Source organism: Echeneis naucrates, chromosome 13, assembly GCF_900963305.1.
Source record: "Echeneis naucrates chromosome 13, fEcheNa1.1, whole genome shotgun sequence".
NCBI classification, from domain to species: Eukaryota; Metazoa; Chordata; class Actinopteri; order Carangiformes; family Echeneidae; genus Echeneis; species Echeneis naucrates.
This window is the reverse complement of record NC_042523.1, coordinates 14,348,954-14,367,692: the sequence shown is the minus strand read 5'-3', so window position 1 is coordinate 14,367,692 and position 18,739 is coordinate 14,348,954. Positions and strand designations below refer to the sequence as shown.

Genomic DNA, 18,739 nt, shown 5'->3' with positions numbered 1-18,739 from the left:
TAAGCTAGGGCAGCTACCATGCTACGCACTACGCCACGCTAGCCACTGGGGCTATTGCTGATGCATAGGAAAATGGGAGGTGGACATGTTTTCCCCTTCTCTACACAGCCACTACGTAGCTAGTACCAAAAATAATATCGGGTTTATAATGCTGGTAGGTGACGCCTGAGGCACGGCCACGCGTCCCAAACAGCTCCGATCGGCGTTGCGGTGCCATCGGGAGCGTATCGGCGGGGTTTGTGTGTGTGTGTGAACGGCTTTGGTTTTATGAGGCAGACGGGACTTGCTGGTGACAGTGCGCATGCAGGGCTGGCTACAATAACAACGAGCCCCGTCTTGACGGACCGTGTGATGTGGGGGTGTGTTCGCCTTAGCGAACTACCATCTTCCTTCTCCATGATGAGCAGCATGCGTTCATTGCAGTGGGAGTACACTGTGTGGGGATGTTTACCACCAGCTCCAGTGCTTCCACTCTCATTTGGATCAAGCATAGCAGTATTTGCATACATGCTATTTAAGTATTTGGCCTTGTTTTTTTTATTATTATTATTTATTTTAATGATCCTGACATATGGCTGGATATTGACACACTGCTGATTTTTTTTTTTTTTAGGGGAGTAGTATTACAGTGAAGCTGTCAGACTTAGTCGAATATTGGAAAATCTTTACTGCTGGACTTAATAGTCTGGAGAAATTTGAATTTTATTTAAAACGAGATCTTTGTGATCAGCTTGTTTGTCAGAAATGAAGACTGACAATAATTTAGTTGTTTTTTTTTTTTTTTTTTTTACTGGAAGGCTGGACCATTAAATTCTTGAGAAACTTAAAATATAAGGCAAATGTAGCAAAACCATCTTCATACTATTGATTATTAAGAGCATTTGGAATATGCTAGTAACTTAAATCAATACCAGTGCTATTTCAAACACAACATTTATGTTTAAATGGCTTTTAACGATTTTTGAGCACCTCCTACACCTCTTACTGTGAAAGACTGACAATGGCTGAGATCATAATAGCATTTGGGATGTGTAGAGGCAGATGGCACCACAAAATCACAGTACAACTTCATTTTAATGGCAGAGACAACATAGAGATTGTGACATTTTTGGTTTATGTAACAGTGTTAAAATATTTGTGCAATGAATGTACTTTATGTGTTATATCACCATTATAAGACAGGGGTATTTGTAGCAAGTAACTAGGAGTTGCTTCCTCCCTTACTCCAGTGAATGAGAATATTGCAGTATTTGGGATGTGTGATGACAGGCTGGATCATTAGGTCTCTATGGAACCTGAAACCTATGGGATATACAGGCACAGCATGGTGATTTCACTGAGAAGTGTCTGTTTGGCCAGACCCAGGCAGGATTGTTCAGGCTCACTGCAGCCTGCTGAGCTCACAGGGCGACCCTGAACAGAGTGCCAGCCGGACACTTGGCCACCCCTCCTTCCTCCATCCAGGCAGAAAAACCCAAATCCACTTCAGACCCACACAACGCTGTCTGAGAGGCAGACCAACTTTTCTTCTGACAGCTGCCACTTTGGAATGGATTATTAAGCCTATTGGGGTGGCTCAAAAGGGTGCTTGTCGGCTGTTGCTGTCCAAATGAAGGCATTTGTTAGCTTTATGTGTGTAGGGAATTCATTTTCTTGATCCAGCCAAATTGCTGTTGCCTGTTTTGGTGATGAGAGCAGTCCATGTTGACTTTTTTTGTAATGTGTGACCTTACCCCACCCCTTCAACCTCAGACTGAACATCACCTAAGCATGCATCATTTTCGGTTTTGTTCGTAGTCCATTATATCTTACCTTCTGCTACATGTATTCCACTTATATATTATTACCAGTGTTTAATCATTCGTACAAAAGTAGAGCTGAATAGATGTATCAGACCTTCTTTGCCTCAGTGGTTTGAGAGAAATGGTGTGTTTGAGCGGAAGGGGTTGCAGTCCAGCAGGTGTTTGGCCTATTTAAATGGAAGATACCCCCCCCCCCCCCCGCCCCGACTCAGCACCCGCTTACCCATCACCGAGACAGCGTGTGGATTGGAGCAGGAAGCTTTGTGTCTGCTTTTATTCTAGCTCCCACAAAGTGCGGGCGGCTGAAAGAGCGCAGGCAGGGATATCAAAGGGTGCGGGGCAACCCCCCTCCTCCCAACGGGACAACACTGGGAGAAGAATTAGTCACAGACCCTCCCATCCATGGCTTTATTCTGCTACAGCAGGCGGGCAAGGAGCTTTCACCTCTGCTTTAGGAGTTGCCTGACTGGCAGAAAGGCGGCAATTGTGTCGTCTTTCTTACTCTTTGTTTGTGTGGTGGTAGGGGTAGGGGTGTCCCTCAGACTTTATGTCCCTCATTGCACCCAGAAGAAGGCGTGCCTTCTTTGTCTTTATTTTGATTAGGACTTCAAATCACACTGCCTGCTTGGGTGGTTGTGTCTGTGTGTCTGTGAGTGCCAGTCGATTTGAGTGTGGATGTATGTTTTCATCTGTGAGTGGGTGCATGTGTTAGAGAAAGAGAGACGCCACCATGCACACGTGCCAATCAGTCTGTATGTCTTTGTTCATTGGCTGTCTCTGTACGTATGCGTTGTAGGTAGAAGAGACATCTTGCTTTGGAAAGTGTTTGTTTTGGTCTGAGTTGTTGTTGAGCAAATGTGGAAAAGTGGCACTTAGTGTTTGGACACTTGAAATAACAAATGTCTACCTTTTGCTAGGGGCTGAAAGGGGTCACAAAGCAGTGACCCTGGTGTGAGTCACTCTGGTGGAGGACACAAGATGTTATAAGCAGTGACTAAGGGGGGAAGTTAAAATTAAGTCCTTTCACATGATTCATATTTTCTGCTTTGTGTAATTAATAGTATCTGTTGGCAAAGTTCTTGAAATTCCTTCTTTGCTCTTTTTGAAGAAATGTATGATCAGACGGGTGTATTCGAGAATGACCTAATTTACAATATGCATTTCAGGAAGTGATGAGGCATACTGTAGTAGTACCAGTAAGCACAGAATGCTTCCTGGAATGTGTCAAGTAAAAGATTTTCCCTTTTTTTTTTTCTCAGAAAAGCAGGGAGGAATGGTTTCTTATGAGCATCAAAGTAGGTGACAGGGTCTTCTCTTCCTTTCCCTCCTCATTATTGGTTCTAATGTACTCATATTATGAAGTACTTTGTACTACAGTGTTTGTTTACCTAGACTTTTGACTTTGGGTTATTTCTATTCCTTTGACTTTGGTGTCAAACCACTGTAGCTTCAGTATTATTTACTGTGATGTTTGTCAGTGAGATGGGTTTGCTGAGGTGATGATAGATTCAAGTTTTGTTACAGTGATAGTGTGCTTCTGAGTCTTTACGCATGTGACATTTTTGGCAATATGTGACCATGGAGATACCTGTTGCTGTGGGAACAAGCATAGGGGCTGTTTTGAGTTCTTTTGCAGGTGTTCACTATCTGACTGTGAATAGCAAGGTAACACCACAACCAGGCAATATGAAGTCACAAATCTTTACAGAATTGCGTGAAGTCTGACCTATGGGCAATTAGTGCTTGTGTAGTTGTGATGTAATGTAGTATTTATTATAGTTATTAATGCTGCCTATGTATGTAATAATATAGTACTAACACAGTTATAACTGCTGAGAGGTCATGGGCTGGGGCATCACCATGATGATGCTGATCTCATCACAAGGTGGTCTTAAGTTTTATGTACAAGTTTTACAACAGTGATAGCTTTAAGTGTATCAGGTAACCTTTTTCTACAGTCTATGGTTCAGATATTCTTGATAGCTCTGGTAGCCATGATAGCCATGAGTTGTCAAACAACTCCTTAGAACCATTGCAGTCATGACAGAATTTATTTTAGATCTTAAGGAGCATGACACATAGAAAGTGCATCAAAAAACAATGATGAAAGACATTGCAGTTTATGAACAGTTTAGCAACTAGTACTGAATAAGTATTGGAGTTTTTGCAGTCATGGTAATAAGGCAGAAGAGTTTGAAAAAACACATTAGAGTAGATGAGAACCTGTGTACCTATGTCTTTAGAAGTCTAAAATTACTGCTTATAGACTTGGAACAAGATTGTGTTACTTTGTGCAGATCTATGTGAACATAAATAAAGTATTTCAAATAGCATCTTAAGTAATTGTGTATGGAATTATCTATGGAAAATGATCATCTGAACACAATAAGATTTTTTTATTCTGTTTTCTAATGTTATTTTGTCTGGATTTTACTTGCTTGCTTTCACCAAGGTATGGGCTTGTTGTGATGTATCACAGCTTTTATGAGCACCTGCAGACTAAAGCTGAGTGCAAGTAGTGAGGACGAACCTAGGCAACTCACATTAATCCATGTTTGACATACTCTTGAACGTTTGTAGACTGAAGCCTGGTTTATTACATACTGATGGTCTTTAATGCTATTCTGTTATTTACAGCTTACTTAGAATCAATGTAATTTCTCTTACATGCTGTATTTAAAATGGTGAAAGTCCCGTTTGTTTTCCCTGTTCGAAAAGTGTAACTCAAACCAAAATAACACCCGTCTTATTTCTGTCAGGGACTGTCCCCACACCTCCTGAAAACAGTGATGTTTCTTGTGCAATTAGTCAGATTTCCTTTTATGTGATTTCATAACAATTGATTTATTTACTGGTAATTTACACGAGATATGACAGATTAACAGAAACCAGCAGAGATGAAGAACTTGAACTTTTTTACTCAAAAATATTCTTGTGCACTCTACTGGAAGAGATTACATGCAAATGAGATAAAGGAAACTCAGATCTACACAGTTGCCCCTTCACCTTGTGCATGCTGCAAAGATAGGCAATACATGAACCTTACCTTGCTGGTGTACTACAGTGTTTGTTTACTTCTTGAAGTTACCTCCCTGTGCCTGTCCTACTATTGAGCTTTTGGTGAGCTTTGTGTTTCACACGCTGCTGCTCAGTGCTCGGCAGCTAGTGGGCGGGAAGCGAGTGAGCGATCAGTGAGTGAGTGACTGAGTATGTGTTTGGGAGCATGGCAGAGAGCAAGAACAAGGGGGAGGAAAGGGGTGCCTTGTTGTGTGTGGGAGGCCTGTTTAGATTGGGATTTGGCAAGGTTCTACATGAGCATGTTGGAACCCCAAACCTTTTTCATCCTCTGCTCCCAGGAGACAACGGCGCTCCCTCTGTTGTTGATGGTGCATGTGGTCAAGATGCTGCTTCCTTGTCTCTTTTCTCTCCTCCTCTCCCTCCTCCCACAGCCCTCCTCCTTTCTTCATTCTGGTGTTTTTTTTTTTTGTTTTTTTTTTTGACTTGCATTGCCTTGCCTGTGTTCCCCTCCCCCGCAACCTCACTTCTGTGTTCTGCTTGTTTACATCTCGACGTGCGGTTCACATGCAGGGGGCTGTGTCTTTTTTTTTTTTTTTTTTTTTTTTTTGCCCTCTCTATAAATGCGTCCATGTGTAAGGTGTTAGTGTGTCTTACGAAAACAGGAGGCACATGAACAAGTGTGCATGAGCATCATCCACCTCTAGGCACTTGCCTCGACAAAAGAGTGTTGTGATGTCATTGACTGCCACTTACACTATCACAGCGAGTCAGAGACGTCCATTGGTACTCCACCCCCCTCAGCTTTGCAACAACACCAGCCAGCAGCAGCTTGCTCAGAGAGGAGAGGATGCTGGTATTACTGTGAGGCGATAGAGTGGCGAGAGAAGCATATGAAGAGAAAGATGCTTGAATGCACTATGATGAGTGGAGGATGCTCAGATCAGTGTTACTTGCCAGGATAAACAGCAGTATTGACTGTCTGTTATTGTTGTTTGTTCATATGTGATGTGAGAAAGTTGCGTGGTGCATAGTCCTGGTTTTTAAATTGTTAAAAATTAATTTCAAGTATGTGTGTGTGTTTGAGACACTTTTAGGTATCAGTAAATCACATTGTTATGTGTGTAACTGTTGGATGGTGCAAATCAGTTTACATGTAGTTGTGTGTGCACACTTGGACTACACTTGGATAGCAGCTGCTCCACAAACTGGGCCAACAAGACCTCAACTGCATCCCTGCACGCTGCTATAAATAAACATGATGAAATGACATACTCACCTCCACTCTTAACCACGCACACTGATTGCAAGAAGAAGTGGCACAGATAGTCACCTGAAGATGTTAATCATCCTCTGATGATTTCACTGTTGCACATCTCAAGGCTCTACGGAGGCATAAGAAGAAAGATTAATTTCTGGTATTACAGTGTATTACATTTGCTTTTCTGTAACTACTACCATCAGAATTGAGTCACAGAGATCAAAACACATATGACTAAGTAATTCAGGAAGAGAGACATGAAATTTAAATATATTTGCTTGCACTTGTTCCTGTAATATAGTATGTTTTTATTCTGCAGGAACATGGCACTTCATCCATCATATTCTGTTTCATCATCATTGTCAGATTTAAAAAATTCTTTCAATGCATCTTTAGATCCAGTGTCTGGCAAATGTATCTAGATCTTTGTTTTCAACCTTTAAGTATGTGTTATCATATTTGCTCCAAAGTAATAACACATATGGTGCAGGCGCAAGGTAAGAGGTGAATAAAGTTGAAAGTAGTTCAGCCTTTGAGAAGACAAGGTCAGATTGTCAATACAGTACTGACGTTATTGGTGTAGTTCGTATAGGCGAAAAGGCTTCCCCTTCACCTCACTAACTATTTGATAAATTTGTCGGATGAAATGCCTTTTGATGTAGAGCTGCGTGTCATAAGCTTTCACTGAGATTTTCTACAATAGTTACTGTGCAGTGGATAAATCCTTCACTTTTAGGTAACAACTTGGTCTTTCCTCTGGAAGGATGGAAGCTGTTTTATGGGCGTTATAATCTCACAGGGCGTCTTACATGGCTATAACCCTTATGCCTTTAGCACATCTTTGTCTTGGCTGTCAGTCCAGCTGCATATGTATGACCAATCACCTTAGAATTTAACAGATGCCTCAGGAAGCAGGAACGCAGCTCAATCTTTTAGTCACCCTGTAAGATTTGGATGTTTGAAATGCAAACTGTCTGTTGTGGTTTGGGCCTTCTCCAACTGCAAGCATTTCATCCCAAAAACCAGAACAACATGAGACCACCAGAGAAAGCCAGCAGGGGAAAGTGAGATTGAGCACTTCATTATAGCCTTGAAGCCTTGCTCTTCATCAGTCAAACTGCAACACTGACTCAGGAGTTCCGCATCTAAACCAATTTACAATTATGTAGCATGATGGATGCTATAAATTTGACCTTCTAACCTGTTGATTTTTGCTTCTTCTTCTGTTGGACTATTACAAAAATTACGTCAAAAAAGCCTTATTCGTTTTCTCCTTTTTTATAGGAAGAAGCGTTTGGAGGATTTGGAACAGATGTTGAGCAGAATAGAGTACAGAGTCCTTCAACAACATCTTCAGGTAAAAAAACGAAACCAAAAAAACAAACAAAGAAAAAAAGAACAATCAGGGACTATCCTGTGGTCCTGAGAAAGACTAAGACTGTACAGGTGATTTCTCTGTTATATTATGCCATCCCTGCTAAAGGGCCTCTCTTTTTTTTTTTTTTTTTTTTTTTTTTTTTTTTTTTTTGGTTTGCAGAGGGCCCACCCATACAGGAGAGAAAACCCAGAGGAAGACCCCCACGGACCCTTACTGCCCAAAAAGCTGTTGCAAGTCTACCCTCCCCCTCTACCATTCCTTCTTCAGCACTGGCAAAACCAGAGGGTCCAGAAAGGCCGGCTGAGAAGGTGAAAAGACTTCCTGGGAGGCCACCTGGCAGTGGGGAAAAGAGAAGAGGCCGACCCCCATCTTCAAGTAGCAAGAAGGCTTGGACAGGCAGCCATGCAGCAGGGGAGGATATTAGGCAGGTGGGGTCTGAGTTGGGCATAGACACAGATGAAGATAAAGACAGAAAGGTTGCCAAGAGGATGCAACTAGGCTGTACTCAACCTAATGACAGTGAGGCTAAGCTTCCCAAAGGTGGACGGGGTGAATCCAAAGTTGTCAACCTGAAGAGGCTGAGAGAAACTAAACTCACCCCTCTCAAGTCACGGCTAAAGACTTTACCTGGTGTACCCCGACGCAGACGTGGACGACCACCCTCAGCTGAGCGACTAAAAGCTGAAGCAGCAGCAGCAGCAGCAGCAGCTGCTGCCTCTATCGATTATGGGGAAGGAAAACACAAAGCCTTTAGGGTCAGAGGGGGGGACAGGGGCACAGAACCACACATTCCCCAGCAGACCATGCTGAGGAATATGGATGAAGCTGAAGAACAGGAAACTTCCAATCCACCTGCCTCCCCATCTCCCTCCAGGCCAGGCAGGACAGTGGGCCTCAGAAAAAGCCCTCGCCATAGAAAGCCTGTCAGAATTGTCCCTCCTTCCAAACGCACTGATGCAACCATTGCGAAACAGCTTCTACAGCGTGCTAAGAAAGGAGCACAGAAAAGAATGGAGAAAGAAGCTGGAGTCATAGGGGGTGGTGTGGCAGGAACTATGGAAGCTGGCATTAGGAAGACCCAGCTGAAGAACATCAGGCAGTTCATCATGCCTGTAGTCAGCACCGTCTCCCTCCGCATCATCAAAACCCCCAAGCGCTTCATTGAAGATGAGGGAAACTTTGGAACTCCACCACCCCATATGAAGATGCCACGGTTAGAAACGACTCCTTCATCTGTCTCCACATCTGCTCAACTCACCTCGACTAGCTCCTCCCCTTCTCCCGCGCAGGTCTGCTCTACTGCTATTGCTGTTACAAGCACTTGTACCACTGCCCCAGTTGACTCCCTCCCCCCACCTCCACCTCCTGCCCCTATCCCTACTGTTCCACCAACAGCTGCCAGTCTACTCAACAACAACACCAACAATGCCACCAATGGGCGATTTAGCAGTAGCGCAGCCTCTTGTGGCTCAAGTGCTGTGTCGCAGCATTCCTCCTCCGCAGAGTCTTCCAGGTCCAGCAGCCCAAGTTTGGATGACTCATCGTGTGACTCTCAAGCTTCTGATGCCACACAGGCTTTGTCAGAGCCAGAGGATCACTCTCCGTCCTCTCAAGGGGCGAGGGAGGGAAACCTGCTGCACAGCTCACAGCCTCCTTCCCCTCCCTCTGAACCAGAGCCTGAGCGTGTCTTACCAGAGGGGAGTCGACGGGGTCGAAGAGGACAAGGGGTCGGCCGGGGAGGTCAGACTCAGAGGGTGAGAGAGGCTCTCACCACTGCCCCTAAAAAGCCTATCATCAGCCCTCCAACAGGAGTACTGATGTCCTCCTCTACACTCGTAAATTCCCAGCAAGCTTCCTCCACAGCTTCCTCTTCACCTCCCCCTCCCCCCCTCCTCACCCCTCCACAACCTCCGCAGTCAGCTCCCTCCAATACAGCTGCTATCAGTGAACACCACTCACAGTCAACCTGGATGCCTCATCCCATTCCTCAATTTCTGTCTGGATCACCAGTGCTGTCCAGTTTGTCTGACAAACGAAGCCGCTCCATTCTAAGGGAGCCGACCTTCCGTTGGACATCTTTGTCTCACCCTGAACAGCAGTACTTTTCCTCTGCTAAATATGCCAAGGAGGGCCTCATCCGTAAGCCCGTATTTGACAACTTCCGTCCTCCCCCTCTCACAGCGGAAGATGTGGGGTTATTGCCCCAAAGTGCAAGTGGAGCAGGGGGAGCAGCTCCTGTGGCATTTCCTGCACCAGGCAGTGGAGCAGGTACAGGCACTCGTCTATTTGCACCTCTCCATCCCCACTCCCACCACCAACATCCCTCTTCATCGCGCTTTGATACACCACTCCAGAAGCGAAGCCCGTTGATCCGTGCTCCACGATTTACACCCAGTGAGGCCCACTCTCGGATTTTTGAATCCGTTACCTTGCAGTCATCCTCTGGGAGTGCTCCTGGTTCTCTCTCTCCACACCAGACATCCTCGAACTCCAGCAGAGCATCACGCCGCAGGAAACGACTGGTTGCTGGAACGCTACGTGGTCACTCAATGACCAGACGCAGTAGTCAAATTGGAGGCCAGTTATCTGTAGGGAAAAGTTCCTCTGAGATGTCTGTTCTGGCAGGCACTGTATCCAGCAGTAACCCCAGCTCTTTGCCAGGAGTCTCTGCAAGTCCACTAGCCACTAGTGCCTTAACTCCTGCTCCTTTCAGCAACTTCTCCACAATTTCCCTTGGTCTGGCCTCACAAGGGACACCTGAATGCAGGAGAGGAGCTGCTGGAAACCCACCTCCTATGCCAACTACATCATCCACTTCTTCACCACTTTTCTCCCACTTTCCTTCCAGTGCCCAGGATACTGGACGAGGAGCTGGAAAGGGAGGTAAAGAAAAAACTTCATCAGGCCCCCAGGAACCTGTTACAAAGGAAAAAGAAAGAGATTTGGAGAAAAACAGAGATAAGGAAAAGGAGAAGGAGAAGGAAAATAAGAAGGAAGGGAGGAAGGATGGGAGGGACTCAGAAGATGCTCTTTCTCTTGCTCCGAAGAAGGCTCCAGGGAGGAAAAAATCAACATCAGTTGACATGGTTTCTGACACTGCCTCCTCAGAGGTGCGTGGGCTCCACTCCTCTGTTCCCATGTCCATTGCTAAAGGACGTTTACCTAAGAAAGGCAGACCCCCTGAGAAAGGAGCAGAGATGGAGGATGGGGAAAAGGAGAAGGAGAAACAAAGTGCTCCAGGCCAGCAGACCGCAAGCCTTCAAGGACAACTGGGGAGACAACAGCTCCCTGTTTCCTCTCTTGGCTCAATGTTGGCACAAGCAGAAAAACAGCCTGTAACTGACAAGCGGGTAGTGGGACTACTGAAAAAGGCCAAAGCCCAACTCTTTGAGATAAAAAAGAATAAGCTCAAACCTGCAGACCAGACCAAGGTCCAGGTCAGTTTCCTTATTCCTGTGTTGCCTTGTTCATGTGCTGCTTTCATAGTTCATCTGTGTCTTTCAACAAAATGTGTCCCTGTTTTTTCCATTTTCATTATGTTGTCACAAGCATTTGGGTTTGACATGATGTTATGAATATTTACCATAAATAGAAATCTGATTTTGTACTTAAACGGAAACTTGATAATGGGAAAGTCCCACAGAGGATGTTACTTAAGGGAAATTTAGATTGCACTATGCAGTATGCCACACTAGCTTTGCTTTTGAAAGTTTTATTCTTTTAGCAGAATATGTTCATCTGTTGTTCTACAGTTAATAAAAGAAAAGATTGTTATAGATATTGAACATCTTTACTTAAAATCAACCCAGTCATCATCTCCTGACACCTTATTATAATCATCAATTTTGGACATTGTGTTATAAGAGCTTTATCCTTTAAAGCTTGGGGCTTGTGTTTAGTGTGTGTTTTTTGTTTTTTTTTTCAGAGGAGGGTTGTGTTTTGACTATGACGGTTTTCAAATGTATGTTTCACTTGTTGTGGTCGTTCTGAGCAGGGTCAAGAGAGTGACTCATCAGAGGCTTCAGTCCGTGGTCCACGCATCAAGCATGTATGTCGTCGAGCAGCTGTGGCTCTTGGCCGCAATCGAGCAGTGTTCCCTGATGATATGCCCACACTTAGTGCCTTGCCCTGGGAGGAGAGAGAGAAGATCCTATCTTCCATGGGGAATGATGGTGAGGCACACTCACAAAAGCAAGAGCATTTGGATTTTATAACACAACATCGGTGTGAGTTCTGAAAAGATGTGCAGCATGCAGTGATGACAGGCTGATGAAGCGTTAAAGGAAGAGGAGTAGTTCAATTGTCCTGTTCAAGTCATTTAGACCAGTTTCACGTCATGTTTCAGCATCTAAGTTTTTGTGAGGCAAGAAGTCCTGATGTCACTGAGATGGTGGTAGAGTCTTAGCTTTCATTTCAGTATTTGCCTGGTCATTTAATCGACACATCTCTGTTAATGACAAAACGTTTTGGGTATAGGATTCATTATAGTTTATTTGAAATCAATGTTTCTCTCTATTTAACTTGACCTGTGGACTGTTGTTCAGAGAGCTAAGAGATTGGTTACTGACCTTTTTTTGACTGGCTTATTTTAAATTTGGTAGCTGTCAGTCATGCTATTTGTTATTGACTGAATCAACCCAGTTTTTTCTGTACTTTAGATTTTCAGTGGCTGAATCCCTTGTGAATTAAATCAATGCTTTATACTGCATTGTGCAAGTAATCATGACATCTATGATGCTTTCTCTTCTAATAGACAAGTCATCGGTAGCAGGCTCAGAGGAGGCAGAGCCTCAGTCCCCTCCCATAAAGCCACGGGAGACACGGCAAAAATCCATTCAAGAAAATCCTCCTAAAAAGGGGCGTCGGTCACGACGCTGTGGTCAGTGCTCAGGCTGCCAGGTTCCTGAAGATTGTGGTGTCTGTACTAACTGTCTTGACAAGCCCAAATTTGGAGGACGAAATATTAAAAAGCAATGCTGCAAGTAAGTCTCAGCTGATGAGCTATTTGCCATGAGGATTTTATTGAATATCTAAGAATATTGAAGAAATTAATTTTTGAACTTTGTGTGTGTCACATTCTACAGGATGAGAAAGTGTCAGAACTTGCAGTGGATGCCTTCAAAGATGTTTCTTCAGAAACAAGGTAAAAGCAAGAAGGACAAGAAAAAGAACAGGTTGTCTGAGAAGAAGGAGGGCCTCAATCTAGTTAAAGGACCAAACTCAGAATCGGGCCCCAAACCCACTGCTGCACCACCAAAGGAGGAGCCTCCCCGCAAAAAGAGTGAAACTCCACCTCTGAAGCTAGGAGAAGAAAAGTCAAGACAGCAGCCTTCATCCAAACAATCATCTCCAGCTCTTACAGCTTCCCCTGCCCCAGTCGAACCCCCTCCGGCCCCCAGCACAGTCATAGGTCAGGCTCAGTGTCTTAGCTTGACACCAGACCCTAAACAGCTCTCAGTCTCAAGTGGCATCAACAGCAAGAAGGGACACAAACCACAGCAGCCGGTAACAACATCCTCCTCCTCATCATCATCCTCCTCCTCCACTTCCTCATCCTCTTCATCGTCATCCTCTTCTTCCTCGTCATCATCCTCTGGTCAGAATTCCCCCTCTCAGTCGACCCAGTCTCCTCAAGCATTCCAACAGCAGCAACGGCCTCTGACAAGTCAGCCACCTCCCAAAAAAGATTCCTCACCCAAGATTCCTCTGAGCGAGTCCAAGAAGAAGCCCCAGCAGCACTCATCCCAACAGCAGAGCTCAGATACAAATATTTCAGATACAGGTATACCCCTTACTGAATAAAAAAAACCCCAAAACGTGTGTGTGTGTGTGTGTGTGTGTGTGTGTGTGTGTGTGTGTGTGTGTGTGTGTGTGTGTGTGTGTGTGTGTGTGTGTGTGTGTGTGTGTGTGTGTGTGTGTGTGTGTGTGTGTAAATATATACATATACATATCTGTTCATATCTATTTTATTGAATATTATTTGACCTGTCTTTTTCAGTTGAATTAAAACAGCTGAAGAAGCACACTATACGTACTGTTCCTCCATCTCCCAAACAGAGACCAAAAGACAAGGTAAGAAAAAGTCACTTGGAGCTTTTAATTATTTTGATATTAATATTTCACATCAAAATGGTACACTCTCTCTGTATTGACCACATTTAATCACCACTATTCACCACCTCTCTGTCTCTCTTGTATGATAATCTCATGAAGCTGCTGAACACTAAACCACCCAGCAGTAGTACTTTAAACTGGCAGAGCACTCCCTCGACTAGGGGCCAGGTGAAATCCAGAGCGCCCTGCGACGGAGTGCATCGAATCAGAGTGGATTTCAAGAGGGACCATGATGTGGAGAAGGTGTGGGAGGCTGGCGGCCTCAGCCTCCTCACCTCTGTGCCTGTCACACCTAGGGTGCTTTGCTTTTTATGTGCAAGCAGTGGAAATGTCGAGGTAAAAAACAGAATAATGATTGTCTTGACAATCCGAAAAATCCCATGTTTGTAATAGCTTACCATGAATTCTAAAAGTGTCCTTGTGTTTCTCTTTAGTTTGTCTTCTGCCAGGTGTGCTGTGAACCGTTCCATCTCTTTTGCCTGGGGGAGTCAGAGCGCCCTCTGCAGGAACAGTTTGAGAATTGGTGTTGTCGAAGATGCAGATTCTGCCAGGTCTGTGGGCGCCAGCACCAGAAAACTAAAGTAAGCCATTCATTTCAGTTCTGTTCATTTTAAAGCTGTTAACAAAAGAAGCCCAGTTTGAAGTGACAGAGTGTAAAGGCTGAAGAATCTTCTCTACAAAGAAGCTTGCTTGTCTTGCCAGCAGACAGCACTGAATCAGATTCCTGTATTCCTGCCACAATTTTATTATTTACCTTATGGTGTGAGTTTTTTATGGCCTTCATTTTAGAATTATGCATAAACATATTTGGTTCACACAACATAGTAAGTGGTGGTTTGATAACTCTGGGCTCTGGCTACATAATAATGCTATTGTATGGACTTACTGGTTATTGGTCATTCAGTGGTCTACTTCAGAAGATGACTTATTCATTGCAGATTGTTCTTTCAAATAAATCTCCTACAAAAGAACATTTAACTTGTTTGATTTACATTTATCTCTGACCACCTCCACAGCAGCAGGTCTGGTCATGTCTGACCCCACTGTTTGGCCTTAAAATCTTGAGCTCCTAATAGCTCTCTGGGGATGTTGCTGGCATATCAAACACCAGATATTATCAGGCCATTCTGTCAAAATGTCTTCACATTGCACAGAAGCATTTATCAGACAGATATCGAGTGGGAGCCTTTTGAAACAGTTATCCATGGAGTTTTTGTTTTGAGTATGAATGGCTCTAAGTACTTAAGAATAGGAGAAAGATGCCAAGGACTTAACTTTATTTTGTGAAGCCTTTACCTGGACTAATTGTGTTGACTCAAAGCCACCTGAAAAACTTCGCTACAGTTGCAACTTAAATGGCTCTCTACAAACCAGTCCATATTGCTCAGAATGCAGCTGCATCATAATCCTTTTGATAATGATGCTTATCTATCCGTACAGCACACTATGAATATGTGTCTCAATAAACTGTACCGCAGTAAATTTAAATTTATGGATAAAATCATACATACACTGGTCTTCTTTTGAAAAGACTTAAATTTTGCATCCAAATTGTTATTTAATTGATGTTTAATTAATAACCATTGGTGACGGTAAATATTTTCACTACTAGGTCAAAACCTAGTGACTTTTTTTTTTTCTCTCTATCAGAACTGTGTACTCTAACTAAACAATCTCATCTCGCTTTGTCTTTCTGTAGCAGCAGCTGCTAGAGTGTGATAAGTGCCGTAACAGCTATCACCCGGAGTGCCTGGGTCCCAACCATCCCACCAGACCCACCAAGAAGAAGAGAGTCTGGGTATACTACACATACTACTGTTCCTTTAGTATTCCCGTACCCTCTCACCTTCCTATTGATATTACAGCTGCACCTCTCCCTGACTCAACTTTAGCATCATGCTCACACATTTTTTTCTTAACCTCTCCTTTTGTTCACACATTTTTCTAACTTCTCACTAGTGTGCTACTTCATGGGACCCTCTCACAGGCAGTGTCTGCAAACATTTTACTCCATTCACAGTGCCACTTTCACACTATCTCTACTGAACTGTTTGCAAGTTTGTGCCATGTAGTCATCACCACACTTGTGTGTTCTTTCTCTTCAGGTTTGCACCAAGTGTGTGCGCTGTAAAAGTTGTGGAGCCACTAAACCTGGGAAGTCCTGGGATGCCCAGTGGTCTCATGACTTCTCCATGTGTCATGACTGTGCCAAACTCTTTGCTAAAGGTGAGTGACAAGCAAGTGGTAAAGTGCTGTTCACTGGCAATGGATGAATATAAATCCTTCTGATATTCTTTCTGACAAAAGCAAGATAACCAATGTGTAATTTGAACTGATATTGCCATTACAAGGACATTTGAATGCAATATTTTCCACTGAGTTGTTTCTGACTATACCTGTTTCCATTTTCTGCCTCAGGAAACTTCTGCCCACTGTGTGATAAGTGCTACGATGATGATGATTATGATAGCAAGATGATGGAGTGTGGCCGCTGCAACCATTGGGTTCATGCCAAGTGCGAGAACCTGACGGGTAGGTAGTCCCCATAAAAGCCAGGTATAAAATCATACAACAAGTTTACTGTGTGTTCCTTAGAAGTAAAGAGCTATAATATTACATATTGCTCAACACTTGTTTCGTTTAGTTTGTCTTGTCAGCTGTCAGTGGCTGTGCTGCTGACAGACAGCACTGTGAGTGCTGTCACGTTGATGAGATTTTGAAAGACGATAAACTTAATAATGGACGCATTAATGACCTGTCATCTTTTGCTGTCCCCCAGATGAAATGTATGAGCTACTGTCAAAGCTGCCAGAGAGTGTTGCCTACACTTGTACAAAATGTACTGAACGCCATCCAGCTGAATGGAGGACAGCATTGAAAAGGGAGCTTCAGGGCTGCATTCGCCATGTCCTCACTGCACTGCTCAACTCACGCACATCCACACACCTGTTGCGCTACAGACAGGTTAGTTGCACATATTTGCATGCAATTTCACCACTACTATTATTATTTTTTTTTTTTTTTTTCAGAATTAATTGAAATTGCTTAATTAATTCACAATTATAAAACAGATGATTCTTTTAGTAGTTAGCATCACTGCAGTTTTAGTTGTTTTCTATAGTGGTGTTAGCCTTCCTGAGTTAAGATGCTGCACTCAAGAACAATGGAAATACATTGATCAATACACAGATATGTTCAGCTAGAAATAAGCAAACCGAATTAACATGGCTTGACTTTCACTGTGGCGAAAATCTTTATTTAGTGTGTAACTTTGGCTTTGGGACAGGCGGTGAAGCCTCCAGAGCTGAACCCAGAGACAGAGGAGAGTCTTCCATCCCGTCGTTCACCAGAGGGCCCTGATCCTCCAGTTCTGACAGAAGTCACCCCAACACTTCCCAGTGACTCCCCTCCAGACCTAGAGTCTGTTGAGAAAAAGATGGTTCAAGGCCGGTACAATTCAGTGGTGTGTATGCTATCTTTTTTATTGTGTTAGACCCTTTAGTCGAAAGCACGTTTTTTTAAAAGGTGTATAGCTGAAGGATCTATCCAAGCAAACCATGTGTAAAAACATGAGTAAGTCTGTTTACCTAATGTCTTAATACAGACTTGGCATAGTGGGGTTTGATTCAGACGCCATCTTTATATTTAAAACAGACATAGGTTTTTTGTTTTTATTTATTTATTTATTTATTTATTTAATTAATTTAATTTTATTTAAATTTTTTTGGAAGTATCAGAAGTTGTATGTGTCATGGTCTTGGATATGTGTCCAGGAACATGGATAGCTATATTAATATTTTTTTCCACCACTGTATATCGACACTGTTTTAACAATTACTGTATAAATGTGCGTGTCTGTTTTACCATTTTTCTCCTAGATGGACTTTAGTGATGACATAGTGCGGATCATTCAGACAGCCATCAACAGTGATGGAGGCCAGCCTGAGAGCAGGAAATCCAACAGCATGGTCAAGTCTTTCTTTATTCGGGTGAGAACTTCACCATCTCTGCATCACATGGATTTTAGTCTTCCTCACAGAACCAGTGAATACACAACATTACAAAGCAGTCCACAGGTTCTCACAAATTCCACATCAATATGACAAAAGCATGTTTTGGTTCATATCAGCTATTTTATTTGTTTTAATTAACTTATATGATGCCATATCTTTATACAGATTTGATATAGATGATTAGAAAGACATTTTGTGTGTGTGTGTGTGTGTGTGTTTTTTTTTTTTTTTTTTTTTTGTACCCCCCCCCCCCCAACTTATTATTATAAAACTTGGTTGTTTTCCCTTCATATCTGTTTGAGGTGCCCCTGCAGCACGTATAGGTTAAGTATCTTAGTCAAGTATGGCAACATCGAGCTTGGGCCCTTCTGTTGTGCTACAGTATGACTAACCACTATCCGGCCCCAGATGGTGGTTAGTCTGTGCAAATGCTTAAGCAGCCTGATATGCAAACTTCATCACATGTTTTCTGTTTTTTTTGTTTTTTTTTTTGTCCATTCAGCAAATGGACCGAATCTTCCCATGGTTCAAAGTCAAAGAGTCCAGGTTCTGGGAAAGGCAAAAAGTCTCTGCCAAGTGAGTGTGTATCGCACCATATTCAATGCCAAAGATTGTTCCAGTTACAGTGTTTTTGTACAACCATTGTTTGTACTTGCCGGTTAGTTCTAGATTACTTTCATAGAGTTACAATATAACTGTTTGAGTTACTAAATTGATACAGCAATTTCCTTATTTCTCAATTTCCAATTTTTATAGAATTTTTAAAGGCTTCAATGTATAACCATAAAATAGTACTGGGCAGGACAGTTAAACGAAAACTCAAAGCTGGATGAACTGTCTAACAGGCAGTGTTTAAATATTGATTCATATAAAGCAGTGCCCACAAACATAATACTGTTTTTAAAGTGCATTCTGTGCTGCTATTTTTGAAACTATTATTGCAGTTATGTTGGTAATCATAGAGAAGAAAATTTGCTTTAATACTCTTGTAATGTGAACCCATCCAAATCTAAGGGACAAGAGCTGCAGTTTTCAAGAACTGTGGGTCTGTAATTATTGAAACAAAATGTAAGATGTGGTTTCTGTGGAACAAGTTGTGCCAGCATCTGTTAAAAGGAGGGAACCAGAAACCAGTGAAATTATATTTATTAAATGC

At 43.0% G+C, this 18,739-nt stretch overlaps 1 protein-coding gene across 4 annotated transcripts in view; it reads left to right on the top strand.

The window, feature by feature from the left end:
* The window catches only part of kmt2a (lysine (K)-specific methyltransferase 2A), a 37,305-nt gene that overhangs the window by 1,450 nt on the left and 17,116 nt on the right, over positions 1-18,739 (top strand). For 3 of the 4 annotated variants that reach the window (XM_029516715.1, XM_029516713.1, XM_029516712.1), the window contains exons 2-16: positions 7,363-7,435; positions 7,616-10,893; positions 11,451-11,628; positions 12,210-12,438; positions 12,541-13,238; positions 13,455-13,528; positions 13,670-13,906; positions 14,005-14,151; positions 15,270-15,368; positions 15,676-15,796; positions 15,989-16,102; positions 16,350-16,534; positions 16,857-17,033; positions 17,449-17,559; positions 18,086-18,159. In XM_029516715.1, coding sequence (XP_029372575.1) covers positions 7,363-7,435; positions 7,616-10,893; positions 11,451-11,628; positions 12,210-12,438; positions 12,541-13,238; positions 13,455-13,528; positions 13,670-13,906; positions 14,005-14,151; positions 15,270-15,368; positions 15,676-15,796; positions 15,989-16,102; positions 16,350-16,534; positions 16,857-17,033; positions 17,449-17,559; positions 18,086-18,159 — 5,795 coding nt within the window. The remainder of the gene's footprint in view (positions 1-7,362; positions 7,436-7,615; positions 10,894-11,450; positions 11,629-12,209; positions 12,439-12,540; positions 13,239-13,454; positions 13,529-13,669; positions 13,907-14,004; positions 14,152-15,269; positions 15,369-15,675; positions 15,797-15,988; positions 16,103-16,349; positions 16,535-16,856; positions 17,034-17,448; positions 17,560-18,085; positions 18,160-18,739) is intronic. The other variant, XM_029516714.1, reaches the window with a different exon arrangement.